Consider the following 17,274-nt stretch of genomic DNA (forward strand, 5'->3'; position numbering starts at 1 on the left):
GATGAACTCCGTATAACCTCATTGATTTTTGTCAAAAAAAACTAGTGAATACCTTGTCCCGATCCGATACAACTGTTTTAGGACATCCACGCAACTTAAAGATGTTATCTAAGAACAGCTGGGCTACATGTAGAGCAGTAAATGGATGACTAAGAGTTAAGAAGTGAGCATACTTACTCATTCGATTGATCACCACCAAAATGACCTCCTTAACTTTTTATTTAGGAAGTCCCTCGATGCATGGTTGTCACGGCGCTCGACTAATCGCGACTAGTCGAGTAGTCGAGAATGGGTAGTCGACTAGAGTAGTCGACTAGAGAACAACTCATATTTCGCCCGACTTGTCGACTGACTGGTCGACTGGGCGACTAGTCGGCTCGACTAGTCGCTTGGATCCTCGACTGGTTTTAAATTGACTCAAACCCGGTCAAGATCCAGCCCAAATTGTTTTAACCTATAAAACATGTCTTCAGCCCTAATTACATCATATAACGGCTACCGGCGACGACTGCGACTGCGAGAGACCAAATCACAATCAAACTTCTTCTTCAACCAGATAATTATACTCTTCTAATCTTCTTTCTGTTCCCTCCTTTCACACACACACACACACAGTTACACACACAGAGTTGTATATATATACTTACATATTATATGTATGTATATATATATAATATACACACCTATAGAGTTATAGACACATAATATATGTATATGTATTTAGTATTTATTTATGTGCACGTTTACATAGCATGATAGTATATGTACTTATGTATTATGTAAACTTGATATCTTTGGCAGTTCAGTAGTGATGAAGGATTCATCTGCTGAAAATTACGATCCATCCAAGGATCCTGCTCGTAAAGCTAAATCAAGTGACCCATCATGAAAGTTTGGATTCTGGACCGATTTGAGTGTCAAGGATGTGGTCCAATGCAGTCTTTGTGGCAAGAAGATGCATTCAGGGGTGAGGAGATTGAAACAACATCTTGCTGGTGGTTTTGCTGATATAGCAGTGTGTTCGAAGACAAACCCAACAATCATAAAGGAAATGAAAGACTATATGAGAAAGTACGTGGAGAAGAGTGCAAAGAAGAACTATGTGCTTCAATTAGATCATGAAGGATATGATGAAGAGCCTACTGGCCGTACAGAGACTGAGATTCAGTCAACAGGTGCTTCTAACACTTTACCAAGTCCTGAAACTTAATCTAAAAGGAAGGCAGGCTTTCAATTTGTTGTACCACAACCAAAGCCTTCAAAATCAATTGCTTCCATGATCCGAAAGACTCCTGAAGAAGTTATTGAAGAAAGGCATAGTCCCTTTCCAAGTCAAACGAGCCTTGAAAATTGTACAAAATCTGAAGAAGAAAAAGAAAGAGTGAAAATGCATATCGCCAACTTTTTTTTATGAAAATGGTATACCATTCAATGCCGCGTGCTCAAAAGTTACGAAATAATGGTTGAATCAATTGGACAGTTTGGACCAGGTCTCAAGCCACCAAGTTATCATGAGTTAAGAGTGCCTTTACTTGAGAAAGCAAAGAAAGAGACAGATAAATTAAAAGAAAAACAGGAGAAAGCTTGGAAACAGTATGGCTGCTCACCAATGTCCGATGGATGGACTAATAAGAGGGGTAGACACCTAATCAAATTTCTTGTTAATTGTCCAGAAGGGACATTCTTCTTGAGTTCAGTTGATGTTTTAAGTAAAATTCAGGATGCAAAAATGTTGGCTGTTTTATTTGAGCAGCAGATTAATTTGATTGGAAGAGAGAATGTCGTTCAAGTATCTTATATCAAACTTGAATTATACTTCTCTGTTCTATAGGCCTATTATAATTATACTAATTGTACTTGTTATAATTATACTAATTGTACTTGTATAATACCTGTATTAATTGAAGGTTGTGACAGATAATGGTGCTAACTTTAAGGCTGCCAGAGGTTTATTGTGTCGTCGGATTCCTACACTTTTTTGTACTTCTTGCGCTGCACACTGCATAGACTTGATAATGGAGGATATTTGCAAGCTAAAGGAACTTGATGCTACTATTACACATGGTAGAAGTTTAACCACTTTTGTGTACAGGCATGGTCGACTCCTAGCTGCCATGAGGGAGAAGACACAAGGAAGGGACATTGTTAGAGCTGGAGCTACAAGATTTGCTACAGCTATTCTTACTTTACAAAGCTTGCACAAAAACCAAGATGTCTTGAGAAAATTGTTTGGCAATGAAGAATGGTTCAATTCCAAACTAGCTAAAACAGTGGCAGGAAAGAAAGTGCATTCTTTTGTTCTATCAACAAAGTTTTGGAGTACTGTCGAAGATTGCATTCTAGCATCAATACCACTTTTACAGGTATTGAGGGTTGTTGACGGAGATGAAAAGCCGGCTATGGCGGATCTTTGTGCAGCAATGTACTTTGCCAAAGACAAGATGAAACTTGGACTTGAGAAAAAAAAAGGCTTTTAGGTAAAGTCATAGGAATTATAGAAAGGCGTTGGGAATCTCAAATGCAAGTAGATTTATATGGGTCAACTTTATTTTTTAATCCGAGAAAGTTCTTTGACATTAAAGAAAGATTATGCATACTCAAGCGAATTGCGGATGAAGTTCAATGATGTTCTTGAAAAGATGGTAGTTAACACAAGCTTGGTGGAAACCATTAGTAACCAAGTTGACCAATATGAGAACTCAAGGAATGCTTTTGGAAAGAAACTTTCTATTTGTCAAAGGAAAACTAAGAGTCCACGTAAGTGTATTGATTAGTAATTACTAAGCTTTAACTATTCTTGTTCAAATTTTTATCTGATTTTTTTTATCGTAGTTGATTGGTGGGGAGCTTTTGGTAGTCTTAACCTTGAACTTGCAATGTTCGCAAAATGAATTGTTGGCCTTTGTTGTTCTTCATGCGGTTGCGAGCGTAATTGGAGTACTTTTGAATTTGTAAGTGTTTTATTGTTTTTCAGATGTAGGAATCTAAGTACTTGGATTGATAAATAACAATTATATATATTAATTTTGTTTTTAGATTCACATCAAGAAAAGGAATAGATTGGATCACTAACGTTTAAATGAAGTTGGTGTATATTCAATACAACCGAAGGATTGCAACAAGGTTCCAACGAAGGCGTGAAGAGGGAACAAATTTTAATCCATTGGTTTTAGAAGAATTTCAATGGGACAATGAGTGGGTGAATGGATAAGTAATTGATACCGTTGATGATGATTTATGGGAGGCAGTAGATGAAGCATTGGATGTATCTACAAATCTTGAAAGTCGTCGTAGTCAAAAGAGGGCGAATGCGAATGCCTCTTCTTCTAAAATGGATGTGTCACCTGATATTGAGATGTTAGAGGATCAAGTACCCATCATATTGAATGATGATGAGGATGTCGAGGATGATTATGAATATTATTAACCAAACCATAACAGTGAGAGAAATGATAAATACCGCGCGCGAGATAATATTTTGAACCTCTATGATGATATCTGATTTAAATGCTTTTCTTTTGGTTTGTTTATTTTTCACTCACTGCCTAGATATGTAGATTGCAGAGTCAAAATTTCGTAGTTTTCTAAACTGCAGGTTTTGCATTTTGCAGGCTTTTGAATTTCTGTTATTTTAGTATTTTAGTTGGTGTATTTTGACTGCTGAATGTTCTGATATGTACTATTAATTAACTCTGATATGTACTGTTTTATAAACTGTAGGTTTTGCATTTTGCAGCCTTTTTGTTTTCTGCTCTATTTTTCAGCATTAGAACTGCAGTGTTTGTTTTACAACTTGCTCTATGTTTCTCCTGTTGTTTAGACCATAATGCATTCTTGTTTTCTACAGCCTACATGTTTCCATTATACAGTGTTATTGTTAGTCAACTACATTTGGTAGGTAACAAGGTATATATAATTATATAAATATATGTGTATTAATGTATAATATTTTTAGTCGACTAGTTTGAGACTAGTCTACGTCTAGTCGACTAGTCGACTAGCCCGGGGTCTATCGACTCGCCTCGACTTTCCGCCGTGACAATCATGCTTCGATGAAATCAGTCATTATATCATCCCATGATAATTCCCATGATAATTCTGGCACCAGTTGCTGTAGTAATCCTGGTAATGCACTTGTGTAATACTTGCACTTCTGGCATGTAGAACACTTCCTTACAAACTCGAGAACCGTATTCTTCATATTAGGCCAGTAGAATAATGTCTGAATCCTTTTCATTGTAGTATACACACCTGAGTGACCGCCTTGACTAAAAGAATGCATCCAATTCAGAATTAATTGTTGCACTTTATCAGCCTGTCCCACAACCAGTTTACCTTTCCTTAACAACAATCCATCACTCCATTTGTAATGATGGTGTGATAATGGATTCATCTGCACTTCTTGTATTAGTCTCCCAATGTCCGCATCATTATGCCGATATAACTTTAATTCATCCAACAACCGTGAATTAATAGAAGATACTTCCATAGATAACAGTAGCCCCCTGAAGTGCGAGATAATGCGTCCGCTACCACATTTTCCTTCCCACTCTTGTACTCAACAGTGTAATCAAACCCAGCTAATTTAGACAACCATTTTTGCTGGAAAGGAGTAGAAAGTTTATGCTCTAAAACATATTTTAAACTTTGCTGGTCTATTTTAATGACAAACGGTAGGTTCATTAAATAATGTTCCCATTTATTGACTGCAAAAACTACTGCCAGTAACTCTCTTTTATAGGCAGATAAAAGTGCATTTTTAGGAGAAAAAGCCTTACTCAAAAAAGCAATTGGATGACCTTCTTGAAGTAAAGATGGCCCCATTCCTTGAGCTGAAGCATCTCTTTCCACAGTAAAAGGTTTACTGAAATTACGAAGGGCCAAAACTGGAGGTCTGGCCATCTTTGACTTGGGCAATCTAAAAGCTTTCCGTGCCTCATCATTCCACCGAAACGCGTGTTTTCTTAATAGCTCTGTCAGAGGTCTACATATCTTGCCATAATCTTGTATGAAGCGCCTATAATATCCTGTTATTCCCAAAAACCCTCTCAACTGTTTGAGATTAATGGGAGTAGGCCATTCCACAATTGCTCGTATCTTGTCCTCTTCAGTGTGCACCCCCTCAGCTGAGATTACGTGACCCAAGTAATAGATTTCAGATACACCAAATGAACATTTCTTTATATTTGCGTGAAGCTAGTTCTCCTTCAGGATTTCCACTACATTCTTAACAGGTGTCAGGTGTTCATTCCACGTCAAACTATAGATTTGGATATCATCGAGAAACACCAAAACTCTTTTCCTCAACATGGGCTTAAAGACATGATTCATCAATGATTGGAATGTCGAGGGTGCATTTGTTAAGCCAAACGGCAAGATGAGTTTTAAACGATGTCTTGAATATGTCTTGAGGTGCCACCCTAATCTGATGGGATCCCGACTTTAGGTCGATTTTTGAAAAGTGCTTAGCTCCTTGAAGCTCATCCATAAACTCCTCTATAATAGGTATAGGAAATTTATCCCTCACCGTTGCATTATTTTAGCTCCTATAGTCCGTACACATTCTCCACCCCATCTTTCTTCTTGACTAGCACTATATGGGTGCAGCAAAAGGACTATTGCTAGGCCTGATTATCCCTTGCTCTAACATATCTCTTGTACCATTTCTTCTATCACATTTTTCTGTGTGAGAGAGTACCTCTATGGTCGTAAATTAATAGCATCAGTACCCTCCTTCAAGGGTATTCTTGATCAAATTGCTCTCTTACAGGAGGTAATTCTTTAATGTCTTCAAAAACTGATGCATATTGCTGTAACACCTCATGCATATCTCCTTCCATTGTTACTTCACAATTGTTGCAACTTGCCATTACTTGGGGACTATGCCCAACTGCTATAGGAACCAATTGCAACATAGATAATTCTCTTGTTGTTTGTACCAGTTTATCAAATTTTTGAGAATACCCTCTTTATTTTTATACATACATATTATTTCATATAGTATAATTTTATATTAGAATCAAAAAAATGAATTTTATAACATATGGATTGGAGTTCAAAGAAGGGCTCTGATCATTCAATGATGGAAGATTTCATGACAAAGATGAGTCTCATGTAAGGAAAATCATGGGCTAAGGTACCATTTAGATACATGTCACACAATATTTTGTCTTGCACTAAGCTAGGGGTCTTTAGGGAAACAGCCTCCCTACTCTTTCAGAATAGGGGCGTGATATGCGTACATTTTACCCTCCCCAGACCGTGCTCTAAGCGGGATATACAGAGTATGTTGATTTGGTTTTGTGTTATTACTGATGATTGTCTCATACCATTACCTGTAAAGGGTCAAGGATAGTATCGGGATCTTATTGTATTTTAGGTCATTACCTGTAAAAGGTCAAGAATAGTATCAGAATCTTATTGTATTTTAAGTCAAAATCACGTTGTGTCAGTGTCGGTCCAGCAGAGTGCTTTCGCCGTTGGTGTTCTTTCCGATCTCTACGCATTTCCCCATCCAATAAAAATGGGAAATGCCCTACCTTTGAGTGCGGTTTGAACTATTGATATACGTAATTAGAAGTAACCGATTAGGTTTACGACTATCTCTCTAACGAATCAAATTGGCCAATGGTGTGGGTTCATGAGCTTTGATATATTTTTTAAGGGTTAAATATCAAAGTGGTCACTGAAGCGGGGTCATATATCACTTTGCTCACTAATCTTAATGGGGTCTTATTTCAATCATTAAAGCCATAATAAATATCAATCAAGTACTTCCAAATTTCAGTTCAAGGAGTAAAAATATTATTCATAGAGTTTGACACATTATTTTTGATAATTACCACAACCATTTAAAAGGTTATGACTTCTAGTATTTATGACAATTTTATTTAGATTTTATCAATTTTATTTACTATTTTATTTTTAATTAAAAATATAAAATATTAATATAATAAAAAATAAATAGTAAATAGACTTTATAAAATCTAAATATATTATCACAAATACTAGAAGTCATAATATTTTACTTGGTTGTGTTAGTATTTAAAAATAATGTGTCAAAATCTATAAATAATTTTTTTACTCCTTGAACTATCATTTGGAGGTACTTGATTGATATTTATCATGACTTTAATGATTGAAATGAGACCCCGTTAAGATTAGTGAGCAAAGTGATATATGATATCCACTTCAGTGACCACTTTGATATTTAACCCTATTTTTAAATTCCTAATTGCTGTGGCATGGAAAATACTGAAAGGAAAAAAGTAAACAAGGAAGGAAAATCTACCTCTCATTGTAAGTTTAGGTCTGGCGCGAATAATATTCTACGACTAGCAATTCATTTATTTTCAAACCGACCCCTTTATGAATTTTTTTAATCCGTAGATAAAATACGATAAAGGACTCCTTGGTAATCAAAAAACCAAATATCTATGAATTAGTGCATGCTTGACGGTTGCGCTCGTTGCGGGACTTAGCCCAACACCTTACGGCACGAGCTGACGAGGATGTATACACTATAGAATCCACTTATATATAATTTTTATGAATATTTGTCATAGATTTGTAGGATAGGATTTGTCCGTCTATCACTTTATTGTGAAAGACTAGATTGACCCGTTCTGCCATAAGTACCTCCATATTCCGATGAGTGGAATCTTATTGCTATAACTCATACAAGCATGCTCTTTAACTTCTATTCTTACGGACTGAATATCCTTTATAAAGAATCGTAGGAAAAATGCGACGATTTTTTCCATGTGTATATTTCCATACACATAAAAGACCACAAAAAGAGTTTTGTTTTGTGGTTGTTACATTACGTCCTTTATGGGAATCCCTCGCTGATCGATCTTAGCACTATGCTTCACACATGTTTTTTTATAGAGAGAGAAATCAAAGTATTTTAGCCTTCTCTCATGAGCCACTGCAGAAGTTGATTAGAATTTTTCTGATAATTCATTGATTCGTCTAGAATCTAAATATACCCAAATCCTGCTCAATCTATTACGGGTCAAGAGCCCCTTCCCCTAATTCAAACTCCGATTCGTTTTCCTTTGAAATATACAACATGGATTCTGGCAATGCAATGTAGTTGGACTCTCATGTCGATCCGAATGAATCATTCTTTCTACGGAGGTAAATCTTTTCCTACTAGGCAGGAGGATAACAAGTTACAAATTCTGTCTCGGTAGGACATGTCTTTATATTAGTATGAAATTCATAAATCAAGTAGTAAGTAGATTCTTCCTAGGCCTGAGAATAATTATCCGAAACCGGTCCAAACCGGCCGATCCATATCGTCCGAATCTAATATTTCGGTTTCTTAACGGTTTGTTTTGGTTTTGGTTTTGGTAATTAGAATACCGAAAATTTTTCGCTTTGGTTTCGGTTTTCACTTTCAAACCGACCGAAATATCCGAACTGAACCGTGAGCACATATGTTATATAATTAATATTTTTATATATTTAGTTTAGGTATTTAAGTGTTCGAGTGTTGATCAATATTATAAATATTTCATACTTTTAAAATTCTTCCCCTTTTTCTCCATCCTTATTTGAGTTACTCTTCATTAATAATCAAACTTTTTTCTTTTTATCTTTTAAATAAAATATTTTGTTTAGTTTTTAAAATAAAATGAATTATTTGTTTTCATAACAATGTATAAGGGTGGCACCTAAAGTTATTTATACCGAAAAGTTATACAAGTTTCATCTTTATCTTTTATTAAGTATTTTCTTAAATGACAAAAAAGGGAACACCTAGAATTATTATAAATTAATGAAAGTGTACAATTTTTTTAGTATTTTGGTATTAAATCGAAACCAAACCGAACCAATCCGTTAAGAATCGGTTCGGTTTGGATCGGTTTTTCTAACATTCGGTTTGAATATAGTTTGTAATTTTTCAAAACCGGAAAATTCGGTTGGTTCGTTTGTCTAGAATCTAAATATACCCTAAATCCTCCTCTATCTATTGCGGGTCAAGAGCCCCTTCCCTTACTTCAAATTCCGATTCGTTTTTCTTTCAAATATACAACATGGATTCTGGCAATGCAATGTAGTTGGACTCTCATGTCGATCCGAATGAATCATTTTTTTCACGGAGGTAAATCTTTTCCTGCTAGACAGGAGGATAACAAGTTACAAATTCTGTCTCGGTAGGACATGTCTTTCGATTAGTATGAAATTCATAAATGAAGTAGTAAGTAGATTCTTCCTCTTGATCAATCAAAACCCCGTAGGATAATGGCCAGGAGGACTTAAAAGTCATTATGGCATTAAGATTTCACGTTAGAATTCTAGCTCTTAGAAAGTAGTATCTCGATCACTGATGGCTCGGGCCACTTGGAAGGAGGCCTTCTTCACCTTCCACCTAAGCTGCGCAGGAAAGGCCCAAAGCTCCCAGGGATAGTGATCATTTATCAAAGAATGACTCTAGCTATTATATGATTGAACAACGGAGAGCAATATACATACGATACCTAGTTGACATTCATAAAAGTATCCAATGAATTATGAGTTCAATGCATCCTGTTTAGCAGAAAGATGTATATTCCCTGCTCATTATCAGACAATCACTTATTCACAACCTATTCTGGCATTTTTCGTTTCCGGAGTTTTAGCTCCGATTAACAAAGGGCCTGAGAAACTTTCTAGTTATGAATCAGGTATAGAACTAATGGGGCAACACTTGGTTACAATTTCAAATCTGTTATTATATGTTTGCTCTAGTTTTTGTTGTTTTTGATGTTTGAAACAGTTTTTCTTTATCCATGAGCAATGAGTTTCGATGTATTAGGCATATCTGTATTTGTAGAAGTTTTAATTTTCTTGCTTATCAATGTTTTTGTAGTATAATGACTCCCCGATCGACAGTCCGAATCGGGAAGGTGTCACAATTTTTGTGAAGTTAATTTTTTTTTAATATGTTCAAAAATATTGTATTGTGGGATAAATTTAATTCGAGTATTTGAATTTTGACCCCTTAAAAATACATATTTTTATAATATATTAGAAAAAATGTTAAAATCAATGTTATTATTAAAGATTTTATGACTTTAACCTTGAAAATTAGATTATATTTATGTCTATTATAATTTTTGTGTTTTCAATTAAATTAATGACATAAAAACATTCATCAAATATATATACTTTTATTACTCCCTCCATCTCAATTTATAGGTTCCTTTTGGAAAAAAAATTTGTCCCAAAATACTTATCCCTCTCTTCTTTTAATACAAATTTATCCCTATATTAATTATGAATTTTTTGAAACTCAACATTATTCTCATTTCTCAATGCACCAAAACTCTATATTTATTGTGATTTTTTTGAAACTCAACTATATTCTCCCTTATCAATGTACTAATTAATGATACATGATATAAAGTTATATCTAACCAACTATTTTCTTAATATTCGTGTTTATTCCAAAATGTACCTGTAAATTGAGACGGAGGGAGTAAATAAGTCTGAAAAAAATCCGCCCCTTCATGCGAAAGTCGTTGCTACCTCTAGTGTTCTCGATAAAGATCCAGTAGCAAATGAAGATTATCGTGCAACACTGCAAAATAATCACTAATGACACATTAATTAACAACAAGAATAAGAGAAACACATAATAATTAATAGTAGTTTATACAGGTGTGGTCAAAATCCACAAGAAGAAAGGTCTTATTCGAGAAGAAACGGAAAGTACAAAAAGAGGTAATATAGCTGACATTTAAATAGACAAATCAGATCAAATCAAAACGAAAATGAACTAAACCTAGTGCAGAATCTCAACAACGACATGACATCTAATTATTGGTGGTTGGTTTTAAAAATTATTGGCATATAGATACATGCATGTCCCAGAGACCCATACTGGCATCAGCAAGCTGGTCTTCGGTCAGCTTCATTCGAGCTGTGGTGCGGAATCGGATTGGATCTATTTGTGTATTAGCAGTAATCTATAAGGTAATACTCTCTCTATTCCTCTCATTTTTTTACGGTTATTATTTTGGGATGTCCTTCTCATTTCTTTACATTATGGGATGTCCCTCTCATTTCTTTACATTACTATAAATAGTAAGTTTTTCCCATCATTACACCCACTATCTTCCCCCACTATCTGATATTTAACAATAAAAACTACTATTGCACCCACTACCCATTTTTCATCTAACCTTACTCATTTTTCATACATTGTCTTGGTCTCCGTGTCCTCTTCCAATGTAAACAATTGAGGGGGACGAAGGGAGAAATAATTAAGGAAGTGTTTTGGACAGTTGACGGTGATGAAAATGAACGGTATAAAATGATAGTTAACGAAAATGAAATTTTAAATTATAGTTGAGGAATGATCATCAAATAAATATTTAATTCCAAGCAAACACATTGTTAATTTAAATATTAATGAAATCCGAGTTTTGGTTCTGGTTAGTCATATTCACAAATTATGAACCAAATATGCTTAACTAGCATGCATCTTTCATTATGGAGGCAATTTATATTTCAAATTAGTAAAAATTATTATTTATACTTTTCAAAATGTAAATTATTTAGGTCCAGTCATAACCCGTAGGGAAGAGGCTAACACGCTTTGTACAGCTACAAGGTATTGGAAATTCCATGGACTTGCACTCAAATTTTAGATTTTATTAGATGAAACACTCCAGCAGTACTGCAGTACTTTATCGTTATATTTAGAGAATGCTTATCCTTTGTGTGTGTTTCTGCAACACAACGTTCTTTTAAATTTTAAAGCACGTGCCGTCACATCATATATATAAATGATTCATATTTGTTTTTTTTTAGTGTAAATCCAGGTCCGCAAAATCTGAAATAACCGCTGCAAGTTTAGTACACAGCTGCTGCATGAGTATTTGTTTTTAAAATAAAAAGCGGTTTTATGATTTTTATTATCTTACAAACCAGAAATACTTGCAAAAGCTCCGAAGACTGAAGTAATTATAGGAGAATCTAGTTTTCTTTTGTTTTTCTTACTTTTATGTTCTGTGTGGCAGAAGAGAAGTTTTAAAAAAATTAGCAAAAAAAGAAGAAAGAAAAGTTTTAAAAGGTATTGAGCAAGTGTCAGATTATTATGACTGAGTATACAAGAGATATTGTGTAAGTTTATATTTTTTATGATTAAATTTGTAGAAACATAAGGAAGAAATGAAAGAACTTTCCTTCCGAAACATATGAGTTATACTCCTATTTTCAATAATTTGAGATGAAATGATTGACGAAATTGAAATTTTTAAATATTTTCTCCCGTCGTCCCAGATTTTCATTCGACTTTTCTCATTATATAACACGTACGTGGTCCTAGGATATGTTTAAGAGGAGGTTGCAGATCAAAATAATTATTAGGGGTCAAATCACTAAAAAAATATGATATTTTTATCTTTTTTCATATGCATTTTGTATATGGGTTAATTATCAAACTCATCGCTAAAATCGACAAAATATATCTTTCATCACTAATCTTTATAGGATGTCAAGTGACTCATTAAACTCGTTTACTGGTATCAAAATCATCATTGCTGTTAACTTTTAAATTAAAACTAACGTTTAAATTAAAACTAACGGAAGTATGAACGGAATGACAGATGAGCTATTGACGCGGCAAGCTAATAAATAAATAGCGTTATCCCTTTCTCCCCGGTATGCAATCTTTTAATTAAATTAATTTTAGGATATAATTATCTAAATAAATGCATAGAACTAAATTTTAAGATCTAATGACTAAACATCCAAGATTAACTTTTATGTTTTTCATTAGATTATAATTATTTTTAAATAATATTTTTTTTCATTTAATAAATTCTTTTATGTGAATATTATTGTTGGCAAAAGAAATATCTTTAAATTTTTACAATCCTGATCACTTCGAACTAGTAAATATTAAAGTAGTCCACTTGAGATAAAAATCAAACTAAGTTTAGTTGGAAAAAAAATCAAAATTTTTTTATATCACCAACTCTTTTTTAATTTTAAGAAAAATCTGGAGATAGAATAGAAAGAATTTCTTTCGATTTTTAACACTTCTATTTTTGTTTTGGAGTTTCTTGTACCAAACAAAGACATGAAAATAAATATATGTAAAAATTCAGTTCCATACATTTATTTGGATAATTATATCCTAAAGTTAATCTAATTAAAAGACTGCATACTGTGGAAGAAAGGGATAACGCTGTTTATTTATTAGCTTGCTACGTCAACGGTCCATCTCCCATTCCGTCCATACTCCCGTTAATTTTAATTTAAAAGTTAATGGCAGTGATAATTTTGATACCATTAAACGAGTTTGATGATCTACTTGAGACTCCGTGAAAATCAATGATGAAGTTGATATCTTTTGTCGACTTCAGTGATGAGTTTGATAATTAACTGTTTGCATGTCCCCAAAATTTTACTCTAACGGTGGACTTTGAGATTATCAATATGTTTAATAAACAGTTTTTTATGATGTATTCATGGGCACACAACAAATACTAATTTTTATGAGTTCTTTTTTATTTTTATTTGTCATTTTATCATAAATATGGATAGCCACATACATTTACACAAATTCTATTAATTAAAATTCGTCAAATTATTCAAATTTAGTATTTGTGGTATGTCTTGTGGATACACTACAAAGACTCTTAAATAAATATAGTATTAAAATCCGCCAAACACTTAAATACATGTGTCTAACTGGTTCCTGGAGGCCCATGTTTGCTTTAATGTTTATATTTTTTTTTCCCTTTTCTTAAGACAGTGTCGTGGACATGTAAGTTTGCTCTCAGTGTCATTTACGCGTATTTTGACGTGTTTGATTAATGGCTTGTATATAATATTCTCTGTAAAAACATAAAAAGTCACCATTCTGATATTTCAATTTCAAGAGGAAACATGAGCCTAGTTCGTCCCATACATGCATGTCACTTGATATTGATCAGTGACTCCCACTACTGTTTACATATCATATAACAGGAACATAAAGAAGCTTGCGTATCACACCTTCTCAGTTCTTCCATCATATATATACACACTCACCCAAGAGATAAAGGGACATGAGATAGTACTCATGACTTGAACTACAAATATAACTTTGTGATAAACCCTAGCTGACTATATATATGGAAGCGTGTCATAGAGGTTATTGTTGTTGAATATAATAGACTGGTATTGGTTGGCGAGGGGTCGATGTCAGAGGGGGGTTTAAGATCCAATAAGACCCTCTCGGAGAATCCCTCCTCTTGCTGCCTCGTTAAGGTTAATTATACCTTTTTGTGTGTGGAGGAATGGGGTACATTCAGCTTTCCGACACCCCTATCCCAGCTCGACTCTTGAGAGTGAGACTGGACTCATACACGTATCATACCCTCCAAATTTATTTTTCGTATTTGTATCATTATATTTTTTGAAAAATAATATCATTATATGAATTAAAAAAAGGTTTTTACTCTCATATGCTCATAAACATATGTTAACAACTAGACTTTATTTAGTTCATAAAAATTTGTTACTGAATGAAAAAGCGGTTATTAGTGTGTGATTATTATCACATATCAGAAGACGTCTTCCAAAATCTTATCATGTTCTCCCTAACAAAAACTTTTTTTGAGAAAATTCCGGGGTACAATTGTATATATATGCTTATTGGTGGCAGAAGAATTCAGACTTTGCTCATCGCAACGAGTTCATTGATATTAATTTAGAAAAAATGAAAAAGGAAAATATATATATTCGCCTTGTGATGATCCCTTTTTTAAGTCGATCAAAACATACCAGATGTACATGGAAATTTGCTTGACGTCGTTTTAATTAGTTCCAAAAGTTAATATTTGGAGGTTTTTTAAGCTAAAATTAAACATATTTTCTAGAGCTACAAAGACCTGTCGTATTTTAAAAGGAGAAGCAATTCTCACAAAATGTATACATGAAGCTACCTAGCTACCTCAGTGTTATACACATTTCGGTCTGTATCACTGAATGTATACATACATCAATTCAAATTTGTCAAAAAGGAGTTAGAATTGAAGTCGAGACGATGCGAATAAAACACCGTGAAACTGAAAACGATTTTCTATTTTTATCTCGTATAAATAATTTGTCGTTACGTTTGTGTTTTTCTGATTATTTTGAAACTCATACCAGAAATTCCAAGATATGAGATTTTGATATTGAGGGTGAGAGAGAGATGGGTCACGAAGTATGAGTTTGGAAATCAATTTCTTTACTTTTATTAACAAATATTATTCGGTATCAGCCCATTACAATAGTAACATGCTTAGGTGATTCGAAACATATATGGATAATAATTGTATGCTTAAACAATTATTATAAAAGGTATGCCTTGATCACAAACTATTGAGTATGATTGTTTAGTACTAAACCAATACGAATCGGATTCTCAGTTAAGTGAGATTTTAGATTCGATTTTAATGGAGTCAGGTATTTCATAATTAGATTCTGATTTAACTAAGTTTGAGATGACTATAATTGATATGTGTCCTCAAGATGTAGACTGAGGTATCACTCGCGAGTAGGGAAGGGCATTCATCCCGACCCGGGGTCGCCGACCCCGATCCGATCCTCTCCTCGTTTGGGTCGGGGTTTCGGGGGCGGGGCGGGGAAGAGGTAAAGTTTTATTAAACAAATTGGGTATCGGGGCAGGGTCGGGGATTCGGGATTCGTGTCTCCCCGCTCCAATCCCCGACCCGTTGTATATATATAAAGAAATAATAATATATTTATATATGTTATACGAAATATATTATTAAAAATAGACACCTTCTATAATATTATAAAAATTAAAATATACTCCCTTCGTCCTATTTTATATGACCCTTATTCCTTTTTGGGACGTCCCAAAAAAAATGAACCTATGATACTTACTATTTTTGAACACTACTTTTCACTATTACACCCACTACTTTCTTCCACTATCTCCATATTATAATAATACAAACACTATTACACCCACTATCTTCCTCCACTATCTCAATTCTATTATTAAATATTGATAGGTCCCACCACTTTATCCATTTTTCAACTAAACTTACTAACTTTTTCTTAATCTACATGAAAGTCAAACTAGCTCACTCAATATGAGACGGAAGGAGTAATCTTTATTTTTATTAGTCGATTACAATTATATTGTAATATAATATATTTAATAATTTTAAAATTATCTGTTATTTATATTATAGATATATTTTAATATGATTTGACGTTGAAAATATGAGATAATATCATTGTATTAGCGTATTAGGAGTTAGTAATTTATTTATTTTATTAAAAAGTATGTTATAAATTATAAATTCATTACTTTTTTTTGATTAAAAAATAAAATACCCCGAATCCCCATGGGGATCTCCGTTCCCCGTTTGGGGTTCGAGTCAGGGTCGGAGATGAATATTGAATTAGGGGATCAGGGGCGAGGATAGCACTCCCTGACCCCGAAGTGCCCCCGCGCCCATGCCTGCTTGAGAGCGGATACTTGAGTTTTGATAGCTTATAATTAAAAGTTGAATGTCGTATTTTCTTCTTTGTGACATCTAGAGTTAAGGTGAGGATCGTGACTGATGAGGTTGGAAGAAATTCTAGATCTAAGAATACAAAGTATGGTGAAAGTTTTGTTTGAAGAAGTTACGAAAGTTATAAGAGACAAAGTTACGTAAGGTATGACAGTTGGCTTCCACCGTGGATCAATCATGATGGACTCGAGATAGTGAAGATGGAAGGAATCTTTGCAATTGTTTCAATGGTTCGATCAATTAGGTGAATTATTTGGATGATACTAGTTGTTTTCTCTTAGAGGTCAGAAGATTGTGAAAGTAAGGATCTGGTGACTCATTAGATGGATGAGCACTTGTGGTTGATGCACGTGATATTATTGATATATGGATAAATTGTTATGATACAGAATTGTAGTTTGGAGGTCACTAAGTGAAATTTAGCGATACTCAAAGTTTAGAAGAATGAGAAAGGAAGGTTCTTGTTCGAGGGGAGGCATTAATGGATGGACGTCTGTGTCGTGACGACGACGACTGTTGATTCGGCTACAAAATTGTACTTGGCTGAAGGGAAGGATTATTTGGTATCAACCCATCACAATGGTAACATGTGCTTGGAGTGATCCAAAATATATATGGATAATAATTGTATGTTTAGACAATTATTATAAAAGGCATGTCTTGTTCACAAAATATAGGAAAGATTGTAGGGTATCAACCCAATAAGAATTGGATTCTGATTTGAGTAAGATTTTTGAATTGGATTCTAATATAT

At 34.0% G+C, this 17,274-nt stretch overlaps 1 protein-coding gene across 1 annotated transcript; it reads left to right on the plus strand.

The window, feature by feature from the left end:
- Window positions 1-1,459: 1,459 nt before the first annotated feature.
- Window positions 1,460-2,477, plus strand: LOC108221401 (uncharacterized). The gene is made up of 2 exons (XM_017395283.1): window positions 1,460-1,789; window positions 1,908-2,477. Exons 1-2 carry the CDS (start codon window positions 1,460-1,462, stop codon window positions 2,475-2,477), a joined length of 900 nt encoding a protein of 299 aa, XP_017250772.1.
- Window positions 2,478-17,274: the final 14,797 nt, after the last annotated feature.

The sequence above is a fragment of the Daucus carota genome, chromosome 5 (assembly GCF_001625215.2).
Source record: "Daucus carota subsp. sativus chromosome 5, DH1 v3.0, whole genome shotgun sequence".
NCBI lineage: Eukaryota > Viridiplantae > Streptophyta > Magnoliopsida > Apiales > Apiaceae > Daucus > Daucus carota.